The sequence below is a fragment of the Bombus huntii genome, unplaced genomic scaffold, assembly GCF_024542735.1.
Source record: "Bombus huntii isolate Logan2020A unplaced genomic scaffold, iyBomHunt1.1 ctg00000097.1, whole genome shotgun sequence".
NCBI lineage: Eukaryota > Metazoa > Arthropoda > Insecta > Hymenoptera > Apidae > Bombus > Bombus huntii.
This window is the reverse complement of record NW_026099352.1, coordinates 44,186-69,757: the sequence shown is the minus strand read 5'-3', so window position 1 is coordinate 69,757 and position 25,572 is coordinate 44,186. Positions and strand designations below refer to the sequence as shown.

General features: G+C 35.9%; 2 protein-coding genes across 3 annotated transcripts in view; both read left to right on the top strand.

Moving 5' to 3' along the window:
* LOC126876821 (organic cation transporter protein-like) overlaps positions 1 to 25,572 on the top strand; it is a gene marked incomplete at its 5' end in the record, with an annotated part of 130,907 nt that overhangs the window by 99,332 nt on the left and 6,003 nt on the right. The window contains 2 exons of the mRNA XM_050639684.1: positions 20,576 to 20,759; positions 21,593 to 21,851. Of these exons, the coding sequence (XP_050495641.1) occupies positions 20,576 to 20,759; positions 21,593 to 21,851 (443 nt within the window). The remainder of the gene's footprint in view (positions 1 to 20,575; positions 20,760 to 21,592; positions 21,852 to 25,572) is intronic.
* LOC126876825 (hematopoietic prostaglandin D synthase-like) lies at positions 5,295 to 13,697 on the top strand. Of its 2 annotated transcripts, none has more exons than XM_050639692.1 (4): positions 5,295 to 5,353; positions 11,209 to 11,412; positions 12,474 to 12,641; positions 13,587 to 13,697. In XM_050639692.1, exons 1-4 carry the CDS (start codon positions 5,335 to 5,337, stop codon positions 13,622 to 13,624), a joined length of 429 nt encoding a protein of 142 aa, XP_050495649.1. In that variant the 5' UTR covers positions 5,295 to 5,334; the 3' UTR covers positions 13,625 to 13,697. The 2 variants fall into 2 exon arrangements, with proteins under 2 accessions (XP_050495649.1, XP_050495650.1); XM_050639693.1 differs by lacking the exon at positions 5,295 to 5,353 and adding an exon at positions 5,831 to 6,537 and having other exon boundaries at positions 13,587 to 13,694.

Here is a 25,572-nt window from a genome sequence, read left to right as displayed (position 1 = left end):
TCCTCCCGGGCAGGGCTCGCGGGAGATTGCGATTCCGTGTTGGAGTTCTCCATCGTCTGGTCGCGGGTGGGGTACCTTTATTGTCGACAGTGACACTAGTGACGAGGGCCTCAGGCTTGATAACGAATTCGCGGCCAACGGGAGGACTATCATATAAAAAGCAACAGGATACACGAAATAATATAATTCTGACTAGGACAACATAAACGCAAGAAGTGTTGATATTGAAAAAAATATTTAATTTTGTATATAAATATTTTCATATTTAAAAAAGTTTCCGGAAGCAAACAAATAATATCATAAACCGAATGTTTCATGATCCTTTTCTAATTAGAGTGTGTCACAGCATGTGAGAACGTTTCTTAAAAATATGACTTATTGCAAATACTTAATCGCAATTATAAACGATTAAGACCTTCTCACAACGAGGCAATCTATCCAAAGTATAAAACTCGTTATACTTGATGAGAAAACAAATCTCTACTTAGGTTTCATTTCGTTTCATCGCGTTTATAAAAAGTGAATTTGTATGAACACATCGTGCAATTTAGTAATTAGGACCGTTGATCTCGCTGCAACATAGATGGATAGAAAAAAGCCATTTAAAATGATACAACGTCGGGAAGACAATTATGAAAATTATAAATGGAACACAAGATAAAATTGTTTAAGATTAATTCTTCTTTTTTTTTTTTTTAATCGCGAGTGTTTGCAAACGAAGTTTCAATCTGTTTACAATGATAGCAATGAGAGGAGGATGTCTATGAAAGTTATAAATGCGATATTGAATAACATTTCTGCGAGTGGGTTTGTTTTTCGCTACAAATGTTTTTTAAACGAATCTGCAATCTGTTGGAAACAACGGAACAGTAACGGGACGACTGATAGGGAAATAAAAAGGATCGCGTTTTATTTGAACAGACAAATCTTTGAAATCTATTCGAAAGTCTATTTGAAATGGTACGAGCTCGAAAAGAACGGTGAATACTATAGAAGAAGGATTAATTAAAATTCTTATTAATCTGTACGCTTTGTATATTAAATACCCTGATCGATGCCAAGATAACAAATTATTATACAAAACAGTGAAGTATCCACGTCTGACATTAATATTGAGTATTACCATTACTGTAATTTAATTTTTAACCGATCCTGAAAATTCCTTAGAACGTAAAAAGTATAAAATGTTACTGTGCATTTCATGATTAAATGCACTGTAATTTAGAAACAGTTATGAAGCGGAAACAAATAATTTATTCAGAATAAGAATTCTACGTAATCATGTTAAAAAAAAAACGTACTTATAACGCGTTTAAACTCCAAATATGTAAAGACAATAAGGGAAAAGAATTAAACGAAGAATCGTATTTTTTGTAAATTCACACAAGATTTTATCTAAAAAAAAATTAAGATTTTTTGAAGAACGTACAAGACGGAACACGAACAATAAAAAAGGGATGTTAAATACAAAAAATAGATTGAAATTTAGATTATGAAATATAAAAAAAATGATATTGCATAATTTACAATTATTTTCGATAGCTTACGTCAGTATGTTGGAGTGTAAACTATAAAATATTCAAAAACTGATACCATTCAGACATAATTTAGAAAAACAATAAATTGCGGAAACCGATAGTTAAAACTCGATACGATCGATACTCCAAAGCTCTAATCCTAATAATTACTCAGCAATAATAACCGATAATTCATGTTGATTAATGTTTGAACTCCGTTTTTTTTCTGTATGTGTATACAAATTTTGTACAGTTTGATAAAGCGAAATTAAATTATCATCCTTTTGTACTACTTCAAACATTGAGATTTGTCATCTTCAAGGTCGATCACACATAGTTTCAGATTGCGGAGTTGCAAGGGTAATTAATTTTGCAATCGGTTTTCCTTTGATATAGATGTGCATACAAATAGCCATTGATTGACAATATACCGAAGCAATTCTAGTTTAATTTGAAGTCATCGATCCTTTGATATTTTTGGAAGAATAGTAAAAGTACAGAGAAAACAAGAAAAAATGGCGTTAACTAAAAGATAGCTCCAATGTATCTCATAAATATTATCTATATATCATTTGTAAGATGTAAGTGACCAAGATATCGAATTATAGAAAAATTGTATGTAATGATCAATACTTGAACGTTACTTACATTTATGTACATGAAAATTTGATCTTTTATTAACTAAGTTATTGATCGACAAAATGACTTCCTACATAATTCTCCGCCTGAACTGAAATGCATATTTTTTTTTACGCAAGCCTTATGTGTAGCTAGCAACGAGCAAACAGATTAATTACTTTACACACGGTCGTATCTTGTTTGCTGTAGGCGAGTTCTCTCGTGTATTCAACGAAGTACTCAACTTTAAAGCGATAACAGAAGAACATTATTGTATCGATAAAAATCATGCTTTTTTCAAAGAAATATGTAACTCGTATTTTTTTTAAAGCAACCCTCATAATGTATTAAATAAAATAATCATACATTTTTTTTGTTCAACATTTGTAAAATACGATATTATCAAGATCACCAAGGAGGTAATCTTCAATTCTTAATGAATATAATAAAAAACATAATTAATGATTGTTTGATGGTTTTATTATTATCTCTATAATACAAAAGCACAACATCGTGTCAACAGTTTATATAGTTCGTATGTTTCTGTAGGAATACACAAATAATAGTTCTCTATCACAACGTAATCTAAAGGGAAAACCCTGACTAAATGACAAAAATATCGGTAATAACTGGAACTAATGAATGTTAAAAGCAATCAGTATATTCCATACAAACTTCCATCAACACGATTCGTTCTTCATTCTCTCAACACACTAAGACCGCAATCTTTAAACGCTTATAAAACCATAAGCAATCGTGAAGTTTAGAATTCGCTAACTGGGCGTCTCTCAATCCAGTTTTTGATCTTGGGCAGAAGGAGGACCTTTTTCTCCAGCAGCTTCAGATTCTCGTAATTCTCGATCAGATCAGACTTGTACATAAAGTTCAAATAATCGAGCAGAGCAACGAATGTTAAATCAGCCCAAGAGAGAGTACCATCGTAGAAGTAGCCGTCATTTTCCTTCACTTGCTGGTCCAAACGTTCTAAAATGAACGGCAGCGTCTCTTCAGCAGCCTTGCGTTTTGCAGCTTTGACCTTCTCGTCCTCCTCATAGTGGAAGGCGGCAATTTCTGAAAATTTGTTTTCAGTTAAATACTATTCGCTAATGTTATACTAATTTGAATACAGTGTTGTGCGAAATTTAAATGATACTGAAGATAGAATTACAATCCTTTTTAATCCTTTGTCTTGTATTGTTGACATACGTGTATCGTTCGATTAAATCAAATATTAAATCGGATTTCAACTAATAAATACCTGAACAGATATGTACTATCTGTTATCAAGATTCTCATAAGATTTATGCAAAACAGCACTGGATACTCACTATGACGAATATCATGAATAGTATCAACAGTGGCATCAATAAGGGCATTGTCTCTTTAACAATACCTATTGTTCTCCCATATATATTATAGAGCAATGGAGATTAAACAATAATCTCTGTTATACTCTGCATAATTGTGTTCTACTTTATTTAGCTACTTTAGTTAAATTAGGAAAGATGAGATTTAAGAAACAGAATTTCTTTAAATTTTAAGCTTACAGGGCTTTATTTCTGGCCAGACGTCCTTTTTGATACGTTCATCTTCAAATGGAATACTAGCATAGCTGAAGAAGAACGGATTGGTTCTGCCAATGCCGTAACTGGGAAGTAAGTCAATTTATAGAGCGGCATCTTCCTGGAAGTATAATATATACAAAGTAAAAACAAAGAATCATTGATGATAAGAATTATATTATTACAAATTATGAAGTATAAGACAATTTAAGTAAAAAGCATCAACTACTAACTACTCGCATAGCTATTTGTATCTTTATATTTTAATATAGCTTAGATATAAAAAGAATATTATTTTTGGATGTAATAATGTATAAACTTGCGCCAAATATTATAACAAAATATTGCACTTTCTATTTAAGTAGGATAGACATATTACCGGCATTTATCTTTTTTCTATAGCAATGAAATTGTTTATAAAAAAGTTTATAAGAAAACTATCAATTAATGCAAACAACGCATTTCAAAATATTAATTACATTCGCACGATTCGTTATCTCTAGTATTAATTTAACCATATGGTTCTATACACCCAAGACCCTCTAACAGTAATTTAGTACCATTACTAGTCGTATGTACAATGTATGTTTGTATACAACTTTCGTAACTACAAAACATTCAGCATGATTATATATTCTTCCAAACTTAAGAAACATTTTCTAATTGTATATTTAAATTTATCGATCAATTATGAACATGTAATAACATTTATTTCTTTCAACTACTAATTTTTAAATCATCTGCTGTTCGGTTAATTGAAGGATGTCGGCTTTCTGTAGAAGTATTTCATATTTATTATTTAATTATGAATAAGGAAAAAACATACAAAATATAGTTTTTAAACGGTTTATTATTTATAAAGAGAAACATTGACTCGGGATATATATACTATATATATACTATTTACTTACAATTTTTTTTTTAAGACTTCAAAGTCGAAACAAGCACAGGAAATTTCCAAGCCGGTTAACAGAAACTTGAATGAGACAAAAATAACCTTTAGATCAATATATGTTCTTCTTCCCCCCTGTTGCTTCCACGTAACTCTTATCCTATTGGTGGAGCTGTGCTGTTATGTGAAATTATGACTACATAAAAACATCCGGAAAGACTCATTGAATGATTTTATAGTTTAAGGTTAATAAATTTCCATAAATTAAAGTTGAAAATTTATGAGAACATGTTTTCTGTAACAAAACTTAGTAAAAACAAACTAGTAAGGTTTATAGATTCTTTAATGATTATGTATGTATTCATAAACTAGTTCGATAAACATCGTTCGATAAAACGTCGAACAACACACAACATTGAAGCGCGAAATTTCAAATTCAAGGAAAGATAAATAACAAATATTGCGAACAAATGATATTAAATTTACAATAATCTCATGTAAGAAAAAATAAAAGGGATAAAAGTAGTACAGAAGATAGAAAAATCTATAAAACTGGTGGCTGGGAAATAGAAAATATATAAATTTATGTTATTAGAGTTTAGTACTTCTGTCGATCAATGTGTTACGACCGTTCGCGGAGAGACGCAGTCGCAGTAGCGAGAGGCGTAAATTCTCGCTACGATTCGGTGAATCGACGCCGCGAAGTAATCGTTCCCCTGTTTCGGTTAAGATAAGAGGTGGTTAAATGAATATGACACAGTATAGTAAGTTATATTTCACCGTTTATTCCAACAACTTATAACGAAGGCAGTTACGCTGATGCGTATGTACGAGATGAATAAGTGACTGATCTGTGGGTGTGTCCTACCCGGTGGAAGGATATTGGCCGTTCGAAGGATGTAAAATCAGAACTGTCTTGGGAGACGATGCTGTCTCGGAGGAAAGCTAAGGATGGGTGTGTCTAGCGCACGGGACCATCGGATTTGTTGGTGACGATTTTAGTTAGGAGAGTGAAGGAAGTGGCTTCGTTGTTAATTGGTTAACGAAGGGTCTTAACCGCCCTCGAGAGAAAGTGGTTAGTGGGAGGAAAGTTGCAGCATACGTGAGAAAAACTAACTTTCCCTTGTCCAGTCGGGGTAGACAATAGTCTTTAGAAATTCTTCGGAAACAGACGTTTGTTTGGTTTGAAGGACCTTTTCTAGGAAATCTATGAGATTTATGCAAGGTACTTGAAACTATGGAGGATACGCTGCGAGTATCCGGTGACATCTGGTTGCCATATTGCTCGCGGTGCGACGTAACAAAATGGAATAGAAAGATTATACCACAGACGAAATTATACTTTATACTTTATTATACTTTATACTTTATTATACTTTATACTTTATTATTACATTACATCAATTGACATCTTTGGAATTACAACGATTCGATACACATTTTAACGTTTTAAACGTTTTAACGTTTAACATTCTAACATTCAGTTAGAACTTTGTATTGATTAGAGATATTGTAACGACCAGAAATATCGATACATATATCAATACTTTTACCTCGAAATTCGTAGATTCGTACTCTTCATTGTCCATACAAATTGTGTCATATATGTCCAAACCAAATTTAATTTCCAATTTAAAACCAAAATTCTTTTTCGAAAATGGCACTTCCAATTCTTCTTATTCTCACTATTTAATTGCTAGCCGTATCAAGTAACAACGAAAAAAATAATAATATCTAAACGTTAAGCAGGTCCATATTTTTGGGGATACAATTAAAAAAGTAAATCGTCGGTGGAATATTGTTTCACCTATCAAGAATTTTGGAAGATATAATTAGAAAGGTACAACCTGGGTAGAAAATTGTACTCCTTATCGAGCATTTTTGAAAATATAATTGAGAAAGTGGAATCTGGATAGAAAATTGTTTTACCTACGAAGCATTATAAAAAGTAAGTTTAATAAAACTATACCTTGGATATTTCATATATTTTTTCATATTATACGCATTCGTTAAAATTTTACACTCCCAAACATCCTGCTATACTTGCACAAAAAAGCGCAGTCTAGTAATATCCCCCTCACTGCTCCTCGCATTTTCTTTCTAATCATCTCTCGTTCGCTTTTCCTGATATTATTCTCAGCGTAAGTTCAGAGTGGCGGTTTTTAAACTCAGGAACGCGCGGCTGTTCGTTAAATGAAATATCAAACGTAAGAATTGCCGCAGTCTTAACGCGAGATAATTCATTTCGTGGCACAGAGCGCACGTCGTTGAATATTAATTCATATCTCATATAAGTTGCGAATAAAAAAAGCAGATAAAAGAGGACAAAAATCCGATAATTACCGCGAATCTTTACGCAATTTCAAGAAATACAAAAGAAATTTGTTTGTAAGCATGCTACTAAGTATTATTAGAAGTACTGTACTTTCGATATTTTACATATTCTTGCATATTTTCTACATTTTTCTGTATTTTTGTATCCTTAAACTTTCCGTAAACGCGTAAACGTCTGCGCTCTGACAATGACAAGGAAGATTCTACTGATAAAAATAAAGCATCGAATTTCACCGAACTCTCAGAAATGTAATTCTCAGATCACATAAATTAAAAAGAAAGAACAAAAGAAAATACAAATATATATATATATACATACGTAGCCACAAATCAATTTGGATCACGACAGATAAAATAGGTAGCAATAATGTCTCCACGAACATTATCATAATTTATTGGAATTTACATAAAAGCCAAAGAATGCTATTGTTTCAATGACACGGCGTTTTGTCGAGTTAGATAAATATGAATTGTGTGTTTGAACAAGTGTTCGGTCGTGTTTCACGCGACGAAAAAGGAAATCACAAGACAAGGTGTCGCCTCGTTGGAAGCAACAAATCGCAATACGAGGGTGGAAATTGGGTGACACCGGGAGGATTACGAGGGATAAGAAATCTGTCGAGAGCGTGAAAGGCTCGCGGTCACCGGGTTTCTCCAGTTCTGTCGCTTTTAACGCCGAGTTCTTCCGCTTCGAGGATAGAAGCTGCGAAATATCGAGGCCATTGTCCAAAGATTTTCAAGAATATCCGATGCAACGTCTTGAAATTTACGAGAGCAAGTCTGATAAATTCTTATCTCTGGTCCATTCGTGGCCAATTTTTTAATACCCTCGTAACTTGTAACGACAAATAAAAATATTGGTACAGGCCAATTTTTTTTTTGGATAAAATCTTGTGTGAATTTACAAAAAATACGATTCTTCGTTTAATTTTTTTCCCTTATTGTCTTTACATATTTGGAGATTAAACGCGTTATAAGTACGTTTTTTTTAACATGATTACGTAGAATTCTTATTCTGAATAAATTATTTGTTTCCGCTTCATAACTGTTTCTAAATTACAGTGCATTTAATCTTGAAATGCACAGTAACATTTTATACTTTTTACGTTCTAAGGAATTTTCAGGATCGGTTAAAAATTAAATTACAGTAATGGTAATACTCAATATTAATGTCAGACGTGGATACTTCACTGTTTTGTATAATAATTTGTTATCTTGGCATCGATCAAGGTATTTAATATACAAAGCGTACAGATTAATAAGAATTTTAATTAATCCTTCTTCTATAGTATTCACCGTTCTTTTCGAGCTCGTACCATTTCAAATAGACTTTCGAATAGATTTCAAAGATTTGTCTGTTCAAATAAAACGCGATCCTTTTTATTTCCCTATCAGTCGTCCCGTTACTGTTCCGTTGTTTCCAACAGATTGCAGATTCGTTTAAAAAACATTTGTAGCGAAAAACAAACCCACTCGCAGAAATGTTATTCAATATCGCATTTATAACTTTCATAGACATCCTCCTCTCATTGCTATCATTGTAAACAGATTGAAACTTCGTTTGCAAACACTCGCGATTAAAAAAAAAAAAAAGAAGAATTAATCTTAAACAATTTTATCTTGTGTTCCATTTATAATTTTCATAATTGTCTTCCCGACGTTGTATCATTTTAAATGGCTTTTTTCTATCCATCTATGTTGCAGCGAGATCAACGGTCCTAATTACTAAATTGCACGATGTGTTCATACAAATTCACTTTTTATAAACGCGATGAAACGAAATGAAACCTAAGTAGAGATTTGTTTTCTCATCAAGTATAACGAGTTTTATACTTTGGATAGATTGCCTCGTTGTGAGAAGGTCTTAATCGTTTATAATTGCGATTAAGTATTTGCAATAAGTCATATTTTTAAGAAACGTTCTCACATGCTGTGACACACTCTAATTAGAAAAGGATCATGAAACATTCGGTTTATGATATTATTTGTTTGTAAATCTTCCTGCTTCCGGAAACTTTTTTAAATATGAAAATATTTATATACAAAATTAAATATTTTTTTCAATATCAACACTTCTTGCGTTTATGTTGTCCTAGTCAGAATTATATTATTTCGTGTATCCTGTTGCTTTTTATATGATAGTCCTCCCGTTGGCCGCGAATTCGTTATCAAGCCTGAGGCCCTCGTCACTAGTGTCACTGTCGACAATAAAGGTACCCCACCCGCGACCAGACGATGGAGAACTCCAACACGGAATCGCAATCTCCCGCGAGCCCTGCCCGGGAGGACGCCTCGAGCTCGGACTCGGAATGTGACTCGAGCTCGGATTCGGATTCAGACTCGACATCAGAAGTGGCATCCGAACACACGTTGTCGGCACGGGATCGTAAGAGTATCGTGCGCGCACTAAAGCGGTCGCTAGGGAAGAAGAAGAGGAAGAAGAAGAAGAAGAAGAAGAAAGGACACCGGGCAACCTGGGTATCGCTACCGCGCTTCAACCCCGAAGCCGCGGACGCAGATCCAGCCGCCTGGTGCACAGCCGTCGGCCTGCTCATGAGGGACCACCGCCTGAAAAACAGCGCACTGTATTCTGCCCTAAACCGTGCCCTAGAGGGTCCGGCAGCGTATTGGCTTACGCAGATAATGAACGGCGACGAGCTCACCTGGCCAGATTTTAAGGAACAATTCGCCGCGCACTTCGGTGGCCAAGAAGTAGCAGCCGCGTCGCTAATCAAGGTAGCCGAGGAACTACCGCGGGACGGCGAAACACCAGGAGCGTACGGAAATCGTATCATCACCCTCCTGGGGTCGAAGTGGCGAAATTCAACCAGGGAAGAGGTACTCGCCGCCACCGCCCTCCATCTGCTGGGCTCGCGCGATGAACGTTTTAAACGACTAGCGCTCACGAATGACATCACGTCGGTGAAACAATTCCAAAGAGAAATGAAGCCCTTCCTATACACGGAGTGGCCAACGCCCCCGTCGTGGAGGTCATTAGCGAGCTCCGGAAACAAACGAGGCAGGTCACCCGCCCCCTGGACCAGGTGTGGCCACTGCGGTATTTACGGACATCCGACATTCGAATGCCGCAAGAGGGCGAAGTGGGAACCGAAGAAGGACCCCCGACGCCCGGAGGAAAGCCGACCGGCTGCACCATCAAAAGCGTTGTGCTTTCACTGCCACATGCCGGGACACATCGCGTCTCGCTGTCCATCGCGGCGAGAAGAAAAACATTGCCCCGAGGACGAGCGCCGGGTCGATGCCTGCGTGGTGGAAGCCCCGACGGGTAGACTAAGCCAGCAGGCCACACACGAGGACGTGTAAGTGTCAGGATGGCCGAGTCGGAGACGAAAGGACGCCGGGGCCCCTCTGGAACTTCAGGAAAACACCCTAACCTTGCAACCTAGACCCTAATATAGCCATAACGAAACAATCGCAAGTCCAAACCGATAGCAATCGTACGTCGATCGGAGGATCGTGTGTACTGAGACACTCGACCGGAGTCTTGTTTCGGTGGCGTCGTTGGGATGACGAGCAGTCTTGCTAGAGAGCTGATCGGTGAAGGAAGTCGAGTGCCTTACGAGCAGGGAGTGGTGCACGTGTGAGTTAGAGCAAGGGAACCTGTCCTCCCGTTGGTCACGGATTCGTTATCAAGCCTGAGGCCCTCGTCACTGGTGTAACTATCGACAATAAAGGTACCCCACGCGCGACCGGACGATGGAGAACTTCAACGCAGAACCGCTACCTCCCGCGAGCCCTCCCCGGGAGGGCGCCTCGAGCTCGGACTCAGAGATTCAGACTCGACATTTATATTATTATATATATTATATATACTATTATATCTATATAATATATGTATTTATATCTATAAATATATGTATAAATATATCTATTTAAAAAGATAAAGTTGACCTTCATATATCGCCAATAATATCGCGTGCGTAAAAAGAAACTAATTACATTTAATTCTTTTTTTACATTTATTTATTTTTTATTATTATTTTTTTCACAACTAATTACATTTAATTATTACATTTACATACATTTAACTATTATTACATACATTTACATACATTTAATTATTATTTTTTTCATAATTATATCTCGTTTGAAATATTTTTCGACATAATTAATTGTTTCAAAAACACATATTCCAGCCTTCTAAATGATTTATTTTGCGTATTATACGAATTATTCCATCTATAAATAAATTGTTCTCTATACACACAAACACGCACACAGTCTGTTAATTACACGAGTTAATTGTATCATTTTTCTCGATAAGTTGACAGAGCAAGGAAAATGAGCGACGAACCTACCTACAAACTAATCTACTTCAATGCCCGTGGTCGTGCCGAACATATACGGTACATATTTGCATATACTGGCATCGAGTATACCGACGAGAGGATCCCCGAAGAACTCTGGCCTGAATACAAGGATTGTAAGCGTGAAGAATCGATTTTTACTTTCATCGTTCAACTCTCAGGTATCTACCATTTACTCAAACTTTTCTGTATATAAAACTTTCGTTTCACGTGCAGGCTAAACTTACTTAAAGTAAAATTTCATACGGAATAAAGTCGAACTTTTCATTAAGTTTTGCTTCCGTAATATCGTGTTTATCGAATACCAACTTAATTCACTTACGATTCTCGAATTTTTGTGTTGCAATCTTTATTGTTTTCAATGAATCGAAGCATTTCGAATATTTTGAGAAAACCGTAAATAGGTGACTTAAAATAGGAATACAAAAATACTTCTACGTTTCTCGTTAATTTAAAAACTTTTTAGGACTTGTCGGAAAAAAGGATAAAAAATTGAAATCAGTTCGGATATGAACAAGAACATAGCTAAAAAGTCGAAAGAACAAAGCAGACATAAAATTCGATCTTCCGTTGCGACATTTCTATCGTAAATAGTATAATAAAAGTTTTACGCAGCATAGTCTTCGATATAATCTTATATGTCGCTTGCAGATAGAGAAACCAAAAATCAACGTAAGTCTGTAAATCAATCCTGTCGGTGTAAAACACAAAATTACGTTCGCAAGAGACATTCGATTTATATTCCTTGCATTTCAATTTTCATTACAAGAACCGTGTACATTTTCTAATATTTTTTCCGTGTCTGGTATTATGCGACGTGAATTTTTTATTCGCAGTTGTAAGTCCACTATCATTGCATAAGGTCTTCCCGCAAAACGATACTGATCGTTCCTCGTACATTCAGTACACCGCATCAGACAGATTCGTTCCTTTCCGTGAGAATTACAAATTTTATACTCGATCTTTTATCCTTGATTTTAAAAACTTTAGGTTCTTCTCAACAGTCAAAAACACGCGATACCCTGTCCATCGTAATCATAAGAAAAGAAAAAAAGGAGAAAGAAGACATTTCTGTATTTCTTTACTAGGCCATGTTGATTAAAACCGAAATGATTTCGATTCATCTATTCACAAGAACGCAACGGCCTCGGAAGCTGTGTTGTGATTTCCTATCGTTCGTTTCCCTCTACACAGTGTTCATATGAGCCATGTTTGTTCTTAGCAATGCCTTATAAAAAGCTGCCTGTGCTGGAGATAGACGGGAAACCGGTAGCGCAGAGTAACGCTGTGGCGCGATACTTGGCGAGGAAGTACGATCTAATGGGAAAGGACGAATGGGATGCGATGATATGCGACGTGCTCGTCGATACTCTTGAAGATTTGGAGCAAGGTGAGTAACTGATGAGATGACTTTGCGTTTGTCTCACCATAGAGACAGACGTTCAAGAATTCATTGTGAAAAGACGAGTACAAACAAGATACGTATGTCTTTCCGTTAAGCGAATGTTACAGTTTGTTTGCAAAAGTCAGTTTTTAGATTATAGAATCGTAGATAGAATTTAGAGGATAGAAACTTTTAGTAGTCACTTTTAGTTTAGTAATGTCTTATCGACAATAAGCAGACTACGTTATGATACAACGATTCCAACTGAAGATTTCTATCGACATCACAAATTCGATGGCTTCCAAATTTTCTTCTCTGCAATCTCAGACGCTCAACTCGAAAGAATCTTTTAGATCCCCCGACAAACACTCGACTCAGGTTATCTATTATCATAATCTTCCTACGGGATTTTTTTTAACTGCGTTGCGTTAACGAATAACGGGATAACATCACGTTTCTCTCAACGCCTTTCAACGTTCTACAACTTTTATTCTTTGCAAATCCCTGTCTCTATATGATAAACGCTGGTTATCCGCGGAATTTACGATTTCAATTTCTTTAACGAGATATTTATCATATTACACAATTCCTGTAAATATATTTGTAATTATATCGCCGAAGAATTGTATTTAATTAAGCTATGAAGTTGTGGAATCGTGAGAAGGCTTATTTTTATAGAACTGTCTAATTTCCATTCGACATTGATTCAGGATACACATTACTCTTTTTTACATAATACCAGTTTTGTCATTTTTAATTAACAAATACCTCCAAAGGTTGAAATTTCTAAAATTATCCATTAAATTCTGACAATAAAATAAAAATCCAAATTCTTCCTAAAAAGCTAGTGATCTTTAGTTAAGAGTTCGATTTTTCACATTTTTCAAGGTAAATTAAAAAAATTGTTTAATAGAGGAGGTACAAAATAAATGTATACAAACCTTTTTTCAGACGACATGGGCGGACTTCGTGTTTGCAGCGGCCCTTGAAAATTTCGAGTATATGTTTGGGGCATCAGCTTTGGATAAATATCCAGCTCTTCGAGCATTGAAGAAAAGGATTCATAGAATACCGGCTATTTCTGATTGGCTGATTAGGCGCCCATACACAAACAGCTAAAAAGCTAAAAACGTGTGGAAAAAAGATGACCAGTACACCACTACATATATGTAGTATCGTGGACGAAAGGCCTAAGAAATATCGGGCGAACTATGAACAATGTCGCGAGAGCCGAGGCGCCGTTGGGTCCATCAATGTGTCATCGGTCTTTTCAAGTGCATAGTTTCGTGGAAAAGACCTACGTGACCCTGGCTACGAGCGTCTGCAGAACACGTGTGCGGTGGGCCTAGGAAAAAGGGCCTAGGAGTGTGAGTCGAGAAACAGAGTGTGAGTCGAGGAGCCGAGTGCGAGTTGAGCGGAGACAGAGTTTGCGAGTGGCGTTGCCAAGAGAGTGTTGATTGCGTTTTGGTAAAAGTCGAGTCGCTATCTAGTTATTTAGTTGCGCTGTTTTCTGTACGTTTGGCGTGAATAGTTCAGGTTGAACAACAATCGTCTTTTTCTGTCTGATTAACATCTCTATTGTCCACTCCTTGTAAATACATTATATCACGATATTACATATTTTTGGGGGCTCGTCCGGGATTGGACAAGACAGAAAACGAAACGGTTTAACAGAGCTATTCGAGCTAGTTGTGAATTTACCGGTACGCGGTGCGGTAAAAGACGATATCGTTGACTGTTTAAGTTTGTGTAGTGTGAAAAATGGCAAACGTTGGGGACGAACGATTGTCGGGTGAAGAGGGTTCGACGCTGGAGGAGCTGAGGAGTAAGCTCGCGCGAATGAACCTCCCTATATCGGGTGCGAGGTCAGTGCTGATTGCAAGGCTGAATCGGGCGTGTAGGGCTGGACAATCGTATCCTAAGGGATCGACGGGCGGTGAAGAGCTAACCGGTCAACTGAGGATGAAGATGACAAGAAAAACGCAAGAGGATACAAGAGAGATACGCGAAGGGTGTATCAGGACCGTGATGAATATTGTCGAAGGGCATGTGTTGGTTTGACACTGAGTTTTAGAGACGTCGAAGATGCATTAGAGTCGTTTAGTGGCGACAAAGGTGAAAATGTCGAACGATGGTTCGAGTCGTTCGAGGAAGTCGCTGATACGTGCATGTGGTCGGATGGGCAGAAGGCAGTCTACGCCAGGAAGCTGCTGAAGGGATCAGCGAAAATATTTGCGAGCTTCGAGTGTCATGCCAGGACTTGGCATGAGTTGAAGAGGGGGCTAGTGAAAGAATTTTCGAGGAAAGTCAACAGTAGGCAAGTACATCAGAAACTTGAAGAAACAAAAAAGGAGAGTGATGAAACATGTTTGGCTTACATGTACCGCATGCTCGAAATAGCCAGCCATGTGGACATAGAGGAGGAAGCAAAGGTGGAATACATAGTGGATGGAATAATAGACGACGAGAACAATAAGGCTATATTGTACGGCGCTACGTCAATCAAAGAGTTGAGGAAGAGGTTAGTGATGTACGAAGAGCAGAAGAGTCGCAGAGCAAAGTCGATTGTGAAGCCGGCTAAAACCCAGAAGAACGGGAAGCCCAGTCAATCTGTAGATGCAATGAAGAAGGGAAGATGCTTCATTTGCGGTAGTGAGGATCATCTAAGTGTTAAGTGTCCGGAGAGGGGAGAAGGTGTTAGGTGTTCCGAGTGCAGCGGATTTGGACATATTGCAGCGAGGTGTACGGCACGACCGAAAGAGACTTGCGTAGTGTCAAGATCCGAAAAGGGGAAGTATGTGAAGGAAGTAATCGCAGGAATTAAGCTTCTATTCTCTGAAATTACTCTCAAATCTCAGAGTCAACCCTTCAAATTCTCCACACTGGATCTTCGATTCTTAATATTTGTAATATCGTAGAATAGCTTTGATTGGAGATCGGCTGAAATTAGAAAACACCGTGTACGTCGTCTTTCGTGGTTTGTTTACATCCAAGAGCGCCTAGTAACAGTGACGCGAGAAAAGATAAGCAGCGTCAAAACAAAAGTACGGTTCCACATTTCAAGGAGTGGCAATCGAGAGGCCAGAGTATGTGAGCCGAAAAGTGTGCGTGTGTGTGTGTGTGAGAGGACGAGAGCAAGAGCGAGCACGACCGAGCAGGAGTGTATTGGCGAAGATCAGAGCTAATTGAGTTGTCGAAGAGTAGAGTCGTTAGAGGTTTCGAGTCGTCGAAGAGTAGAGTCGTGAGAATTGATAGAGTTGTTAGAGAGAGAGTGTGTGTGTGTGTTAGATTCGTTGTGACGAGAGTGATCAAATAACTGTAAAGTTATTTGATATAGATACGAGTATTGCATTTAGTTTCCGTTAAATAAATATCGTTCTCTGTCCAATTTATATTTGTATATTCAATTTAATATTAATAAATTGTAAGTAATCGGAAAAAAATTTCTATCCTTATTTTCCGATATTACATATTTGAAGCATAAATTAAAAATCGACACATTGACTACTTCAAAGAAATTAGCCCGAACGAGACATAACTCGTTCATCGTGGTTTTCGCGCGAAGTAAATATGCGGTTTCTCAATCGTTGTGAGATTCCAACGACGTTAATTCTGTCGAAACGGCGATGCGCGACGACGATCGCACATTCTGTTGCTAGCGAGTGCTTGCAAATCGCGACGATATCGAGCGTAAAGACTAAGCGCAAAAATGGAGGACACTCGGGGGGGATTGGAAATGCTCGATGACGAAAGGTATTTCAAGGTCTAATTACATCCACATCCAATTGGATCGCACCTTCGTTCGGTTGCTAGGTCAACAACCTTCGATGTTATTCAAATAATGCAACGGCTGGAGCAGCCGGTAGCGAGTCGTAAAAGTTTCAATAAAACACGTTCCTGCTAGTGAACGTATGTTAAGACTTACACCGAGTTTTATTTCGCTACGCTGTTTACTAGTTCGAAACGATCGATTGCATAATAGTAGCTGTTTCTTTCATCTCGGAAACACGATCGTAAACGGTGACAACGATCCAGCTTATTCCTGATCGTGTTAATTTCCACGCAAACTTTGTAAACATTATACGTCGCGACGCTCTCGTTAACGCGTCATTCCCTCCAACTCGAAAGTCTTGCAACTTTGGTGATCCGTTTTCTGTGTAAAATTGGTTACGAGCATCAGGGGACTTATCGTCGTAATCGGTAAATTGTTTATTAAGGATCTACAGCTTTTAAGGATTTCTCTCTAGAGATTTAGAGATTAGAAGTTTCATTAAATCGTTATCGTGTCCCTAACTCGATCTTTTTTCGTGTAAATTGGTCACGAGACTTACGAGCTTCGTTGTAAATAGAAGATTAGTAATATTTCGTAGTTTCGTGATAGTATATAGACATTTTAGTGCTTAAACGCGCAATTTTTAGTTCACTTTTCGCTCGCATCGGCGCTATGAAACGGATCAATATCTCAACACTTTCCTTTAGTTTTACGAATCATCTTTCGACCGGCTTTTCTTGGCCTACCGTTTCCTAACGCTGTCCTAATACTATCGTCTTGCTGAGATCCTTTTTCCGATTGTATCTTCTGCTTATTTTATTATAAATCCGAACTTTCATTCACGTCGTATGTTTTACAGCGTAAAATCCGCTAGAGCGTTCCAATAGATGTAACCAGTAGGTGCTCTAATACTCAAACGCACCTGTGCGTATCTCTGCATATTTGCTGAAAAAAAAGATGAATCTTACGTTACATTTTCAATATGCGTAATAAGCCGAAAATTTCTCTGATGCTAATCCTTCGTAACAAAAGGATGGCATCACTATATGCATGAAAATAGCATTTGGCAATCGTTAGAAACACAATACATGGATATATATGTAGTTGCCAAATTAACCTTCGCGGTGTTCAAAGTGAACGGCTAGAAACGATTGCTTTTTGCTATACGCGCATGGTTCGATTGCACCATAATTCGTTATTAAGACGTTTCGAGAGAGGCAAAGGATGTGGTGTCGCAACGTGTTGCGCTCGCACAATGCTCCTTGGATAAAATTCCCGGAGCGCGTATTATCGCGTACGCCGCGCGAACGCGTTAAACCTTCGCGCAAACAATGAGAGCGTGAACGCGAAAAAATAGCGTTGAGCACGTAACATTCGGCCTGATATCGTTGATTGGCCGCGAATCGTCAACATGCACGGGACAGTTTTACGTAAAGACATTCGATCCGTACAATTATGTTAAGACGTCGACCATAGAACGTACTACGTTGATGCAATTAAAATTTCAATGAAACAGGAGAACGCGCTAATAACTAGTCACCCCGTTGTTGACCATAACGTACAAATACTTTTGTTTAAGAGCTGCTCGTTAGTGTTTACCGCGTGCAGCGATTAAGTGACGAACAAATTACGTTCAAAGGGTATAGAGATCGTTCTCGATTAAAATTCTCCTAACTTTCTAATGGTATTAGAAATTATAACTTGAACGTATGTACGCGACTGGCAATAAATATCAGGACAGCCGCGGATATTTAGTATAAATCGAATATGTGTTCCATTGTCCTTAATTTCTTTTATTATCGATTATTATTATTATAATTTTTATATTAATATTAATATTATTTAATATTTTAATATTAATATTATTTAATATTTTAATATTAATATTATTTAATATTTTAATATTAATATTATTTAATTTATTCTATTATTGATTCGTTCCATTCCGTTTACGTCATAATACGTAGCCTGCGGATTTTTACGCATATTTTTCAGAATATAAAGGAAGCGAAAGAAAAAACTAGAAGCTGGATAAAAAATTGTTTTACCTCGATTAAACGTTACAAAGCGTGCTACTTTCCGATGTTTTATATATTTCCACGTGTCACACGTGTACTTTGCAATTTTGCTCTTTCAGATTTCACAGAAATGCATAAAACTTCCGTGACCTAATTTTTTGGCACGTGCACGTGCTTCAAAATAAATTCGATGATATTAAATACCAGATTATAGGAACCAGAAATGAAGAGTTCTACAACGATGGAATGGGTAAATGATTGTCGATCAGACGAAAGACAATAGCAAACAACGATATAGCGATGATTAATTAATGGAAGATTTTTTCCTTTCAGCAAACAAAAATAGAACTTAACGAACTCAGTAATTGATAAATGATTACGTATAAGATAAGTGCATTTTCCAACTGTGAGTCATAGTTAACGTTTAGTTTAGCCTAGGTAGGATCTTAGCTTTGGAGTAAATAAGTATAATAGTAGCAAAAAATCGATAGAATTGTTAAAAGGCTGTGACTAATCCTGGTCGACTGGTCAGTTATCATCTGAATCTATTGTTATTTTGCTAGTATACTTTTCGAATCATTTTCAGCTATTCTATGGGCAAGCATTCGTTTCTTTCGCGCATGCCACGTATCGTTCGCTCATTAACTCGTTTTTGAAAGCTTTTACCGGCGAATGAAAAACGTAACGTACACTTGCATAATGCGTTCGAAGTGTTCGTTCGTTCAATATTCATGTAAAGGTTAGGCGATACGCGTGATAAGTCGCGATGCTACGAGATGTGATTAGATGCGGATGTTAATATCTTGTAAATACCTTTCCTCGACTATGATAATCATCGAACACTAAGAATTTCGCAAATCGATGCAATTAATCGGTGATCTTGTGGGAAGAAATTTCGATATCACGATAATGTTAACGATAGTATGTTAATTACGACTAGTACCGTTACTGTTACATTGTTTCATAATTAGTATTAGTTTAATATAGTCAACGACTCCTCCGCAAGCATCCGTGCAAGTGTTATTTATTATTATGCTCACCTTCTATTGGAAAGTTCTTGCCTTGCTCAGCAAGTCTTTTTGATTTTTTTCCTGTAGAACTTCCGCGTGTTACCGATTTTTATGCTATGTACGTGTTTGTAGGAGAACTTTCTCTGAGCCGCGAAGTTTTCTTTCGACGATTCAACGATCGAAAATCAAAGAGAACCAATGTTCTCTCTTTCGATAAAGTATGTGATGATAGCCATTGCTAAAATTATTGATATATTTATCTGGTTGAAGACAATCTAGCAAATTATACAGCAAGCCTAATGAAATAATAATAATCTTTATCATTAAATTGCGCCATTATTTCATAATTTCATTGAAGGATAATAGAAATTCACGAAGCCTTCAAATTGGATTTCATATTATAATAATGTAAACATCGTTTGACGGTATTATCTGGTTGTGAATAGGGTTGATTTGATTCAGACAGCGCCAGTCATCATGACATCGACTTCCTATCTCGTTATGTAACATTCATCAGAATAACAGACGCAATTACCGTCACTGAATTATCTTAATGACATTCGTTATTAATGAGTAAGTGTTTTCGACATACGTCGGAGGTCGCAAATCTTGGATCATCTTTCTTTATTATCTGTTTAGATCCAATCCAGTTCCTTCACAGAACTTCTTTCCCTTCAATTTACCTAATTTAATAATTCTTCAAAATTTTCTCATTTTCATTTCTCATTGCATTGTTTATTATATATTCTACAAACCCGTATGAACACAACGCAATAAATTGACACGATAAAAGCGTTGAGATAATAACCACGAGACAATACTCGACAATAATAATACGAGACAATAATAATCGAAAAGGCTGATGAAACAAAGGAATGAGTAATTTGTAAAGACAGGAAAACAGCAATTAACGTACATCCAGCTACAATTGAAAATAACTTTCTTCGCTTTAAATGAAATTCCAATCAAATACGTTTTATCAGACTCGACTAACAATCAATATTATTAGCTCAACAAATACTCGAGATTCCCAATGTTTTTTGTCGAGTTTCAAATAGAACGTTAATTACTCGCTTGTCGGAACGTCCATCGGCATCGAAGACCGTGAACCAATCTACGTTATCTTCTCCTTCGTTTCAGGCTGTCGCTGGCGATACCAGTCAACCGCGAAGGTTACTCGAGATGCAGCATGTACGATGTAAATTACACGGAAATTTTGCTAAATGGAAGCCACGTACCGGACCCATCGTGGCCAACGAAAGATTGCCAACAAGGATGGGAATTTAATTATACCACCGTCCCTTATGCGTCTGTGGCATCCGAGGTGACAGAAAATGTTCGACTTGTAATTTCCTGCTTTTTGAATATTTTATTTGTTCCTATCAATCAATCCCTTTATACTGTGTATGTCGTATTCGATTATTTGCATGATCTATTTCGATAAAAAATAAGCGTAGTGTACAATTTTTGGAAAGAAAGAAGAACGATGAAAAGGGTCGAATAAACGTTTGTGGAAAGATCGATAGTTCAGAAGTGGGAAAATTAACAATGTCGATTTCCACAGAGGAAAATTATAGTACGTAACAGAATTACTAGTACATATTGCAGTAATAATTAGTGCATGTAGTGAAATTACAGAGTACATTCTAAATTCAAGCGTTACATTGCCAAATAAAATACAATCGAATAAATATTTATAAAAATACTTAAAGAAAAAAAAGGATAAAAAATTTCGAATTATGAAAGCTGATAAAACTAGGTTGCGATAAAACTGAAAATGAAAATATCGGATTGAAAAGAAACTTTAATAAAACGTTATAACGAGCAACAGCGCGAACACGCAGATTTGTTCGACATAAATTGCAAGACTTTTTGCTCCAGTGGATTTCCATGAACTTTGCGTCGCTCGTCAGGAGGAGAATTATTCATCGAGGGGTAGGAAGCATCCAGAAGAAGGACGCGAGAACGCGCAGGGTCTTAAGCTTCTCCTTCTTTTTTCCTCAAAGGGAAAGAAAAAAGGACAGAGGCGCGCTTCATTAGGAATTTCGAAACTTTGATCGAAAATTCGTTTAATCGAGGCGTTGAAATTGCTATAAGATTTCCGTGATGCTGATCGTGATCAGAAGTAAATCATTCGACTGTAGTTTTCTGTTGCAGCTGGGATGGGTTTGTCAGTATGATGCATTGCCAACCATAGCTCAAAGTATCTTCTTCATCGGCGCTATCTTCGGAGGATTAATTTTTGGATGGGTTGCTGATCAATATGGAAGAATACCAGCTTTGCTCGGAGCTAATTTAATGGGATTTCTCGCTGGGGTGGCTGCTGCGTTCACGGGTAGCTTCTGGCAGTTCACTTTGTGTCGTTTTTTCGTTGGATTCGCCTTTGATAATTGCTTCACTATGATGTACATATTAGGTAACCGTTTTTCAATAATTTCTTTTTTGCCCTGGAATTGAGTTTGAAAGCCACACAATGGCTACAAAAAGTACTTGTACGTATGTATCCTTATTTCCCAATGAAGCGTCTCTCTTCCTTTTTTTTAAATCAGTTTTTACGTTTCATTTTGATAGCATTAATTATTTATAAGCATGTATGAAAGTATTACAAATGATACGAAAGCTAATATTTTAATCAGTCTTATCTTAAGACTTAGTCTTAATTAATTGGTATATATATAAATGCTGTTCTAAATACGATGGTGTACAGTTACTTTTTGTAATTACTGTAAGCAGGAAGATCTCTAAGTTTAAATAACAAAGTAATCTCTACAACATACTGTAAAACTGTTGTTATGCTTGATTTACGACTGACGTTTCTACAAGTATATGAATTTTGCAACAGAACTCACGTTGCCATGCAACAATTTAAATGAAATTGAAAACCATTCAAAGTTACGAAGAAAGATGCTTAAATACATATGAATATACATGAGGTCATACATATTTATTTTTTAACTGCGGCGTTTATATCAAAGAGAGGGAGAGAGACAGAGAAAAATTAATTTTCCTGTTTTATAAGAATTTCATGCAAGATAAAAATATGAAACTTTAAGATATTTGGATTTATATATACCATTGAATATTTATAATATTTAAAGGTAGTTAGTTCGCAATCATTTTCTATACTAATATTTTCCCTCTATACTCGCGATCAATTATGTTTTCGCGATCAGTTATGTATTAATTTTGTTTTCTCTTTTAACGAGACAATATTCTGATTACAAAGGATTAGTTGTTCAAAATTGCTTTTCATTTCTGGACAACTATAGCATACCAGGGTTTTCATAAATTTTCACTTCCCAACGGAAAGCGAAGGTAACGAATGAATGGTTCTACAACGAACGCTTCCACAACTATAAATCTATGTATATATATACATACATACATGTATATGGTTTAAATTAAAATGAACATCTTCTTCTAGCAAACTTATTTAAAATTCGTAAAAATATCACATAATAATATAAAACAATCAAGTAACATTTTAAATATTCCATTGAAAATTCTAATAAATTGTTTAATATAAGATCGATATAATTCATGCTGAATTCATTGTCTGATATCCATAATACAGGCAATTTATAATACAAAATTTTATTATAACTCTACATGAAAAAATTTCAATTATAATACTGTAGAAATATATTTTCCAGTTATTGTTCTAATATCAATATACTGAAGAGAAAATCTAGACTAGTCTCTGTCTTGAAAGATATTTTATACCCTGAAAGTACAGCGTTAAGACCCTGATTGAAACTTTTGAAGAGACTCTGTTGAAACGTAAGAACGCTGATTGAAAGTTCATCAGACGAGTCATTGAAACGAGTTTTCTTGATCGAATAGCAAGTTTGTCCTGCAGACAGCATTCCAATTGTGAAAATCGAGACCAAAGAAACTCAGGTGACGTGCATTAACCCTGAATCGATGACTCAAGCCGAGGTTGGAAAAATTTACAATTTGTTCGACAAAACAAGGCCAAGTTGACGAGATTCGTGAGCAAGTGGCTGGTTCGTTAATGATTTGGCGTTCGAATTTTCTTATTTCTATTCTAATTATCAAGGTCGATTAAACGATTGATCACGAATATTCGACGGAAATATTGAGAAAGAAGGCTCGATCTGTACGAGTGTAAATCGTATTTTAATCAATGACTTGAGAAAGTGAGGTATTGATTGAAACTAAGATAAGTGATACTAATTCGTTTCGAGCGCGTAACAAATTACATCATCGGATTCATTGATTTGCAAATAATTCTATATTCAGTTCCGTATTTATAATCGAGCGTAGCGAAGATAAAATGAAAGGGACGTGATTATCCGAGGGTCTCACAACTAGAGGAAAATCGATGGGAACGAGGAAATCCTTAATTGTAGAAACTGCGTAGAAAATACCGTGGAAAATATCATATATATTTTAATAGAAATATTTTTGTACTTTTTTTTAAACATTAAAACTTTAGAGCTTTAGAAGCTTTATGTATTAGTATACGTATTTATACAGACTTTGAAATTCATAACAAATTTCTCTAGATAGATGCGGATATTTTGTATTGTTTCGTATGTATACTTGTGTCACTTTTCTTTCTAACGATATTTAGTTAAAAAGTTCGTCTATATCATTTATAATAGATTTTGTTTTTATTTATATTAATGTTAATTTTATATTAATAAAAATCACTGAAATTTTCAGTATCATCATTATTTAGTATCATCGAATTTCTTTCTTCTTTATGTTCCATATTATTATTAAAATTCTCTAATAAACATTCAAATATCCTATAGAATATTTCCATTATTTTTCACGTATTATTTGCAGTCATATTTTCCATATTTTATTATCGATAAAGTTTGAGTTGGTTCTTTAAATTCCTATTCAACATTCCAGCTAACCAGTCGATATCAATAACACGTGCCTTTCTTCCTGCCAGGATTTATAACTTATTCAAGCAGAACCTCACTCGACCAGCTCGTTGAAAGCGTAGAATTCGATCAACTTCATACAACTCACATACAAACTGCAGATAATGCTAACAGTGGGAGGAAAATATGAGACTGCAAAGCGTATAAACCTAGTAGTTTATAAAAGCATTTACATATTTGCCACAGAAAATTTATATGTATGTAGAATATGTGTTATATAAAACATTCTGAAATTTCATTAGCATTGTAATGATTATATTGGTAAAGTTTGAAGCATTTCTGAAGATACACATAGAAGTTACGAGATATTTAATGCAAACATTTATTTAGTACAAATATACAGCATAAATAGTTATCTTAAACATGTAATAAATGGTTATCAAATATCGGGATTTATTAATATAATAAATGTTTGACTATTTTTATAATTAAATATTTTTGTAATTACTGTGAAATATATAATTACGCTAAATAATTTTGTATCTTGTATATAGATTTTTAAATTTACTTAATTGAAACTCTGCATTATAATAACCGTATTTATAATTCTGACGTCATATTCGATATAATTATTATATGACTTTATTACGATCCTAATGAAATTCCAATATATTCATGAATATATAACAGAAACGTAATAATACTTTGTTGTACTAATTATGATACCATCATATATAATAAATATAAATAAATAAAAAATGTCTATAAATGCTAAGATACTTTTACGAGCTAACAGGCGAGAAGGAAGAAACGAAAGAAAAGAAAGAAGAGAACGAACGTTAATCAGTTTCGAAACGTTAACAACGTCCTTGCGTTGGACGGTGCTCGCGTTTATCGATTGGTCGCATTGCGAGATATCGGTCAGATTATTATTATTAATACGATCGTCTGTAATTTATCTTTGCTAATTGTGCCGCACGGAATCTTCGTTTACAATAAATGAGTTGTCGCTTTTGATCGAACGGTAACACGATATGAAATTACAGGGTGACGGAAACAGCTGGGAGAAAAGCGAATACTTTTTCTGCGCGAATAATGTAATGTTAAAGGCAGTAAACCTTGAGAGGCGAAGTGATGAAACGAGTGGTCTCAGAGAAGCTTCTTTACGTCTTCTTCTCCTTTCTGTATCCTTTCTATGAGAATAATATCTCGTCTTCAGAAGAGATCTCCTCGCCCTATCTACGCGTTGTAAAGGCAATACAAACTGAATGATACATA

Bases quoted from the DNA above. Each gene is read 5' to 3' on its own strand.
- LOC126876825 (XM_050639692.1), top strand. The intron at 11,413-12,473 runs GTATCTACCATT...GTTTGTTCTTAG, and splicing joins TTTCATCGTTCAACTCTCAG to CAATGCCTTATAAAAAGCTG. The intron at 12,642-13,586 runs GTGAGTAACTGA...ACCTTTTTTCAG, and splicing joins TCTTGAAGATTTGGAGCAAG to ACGACATGGGCGGACTTCGT.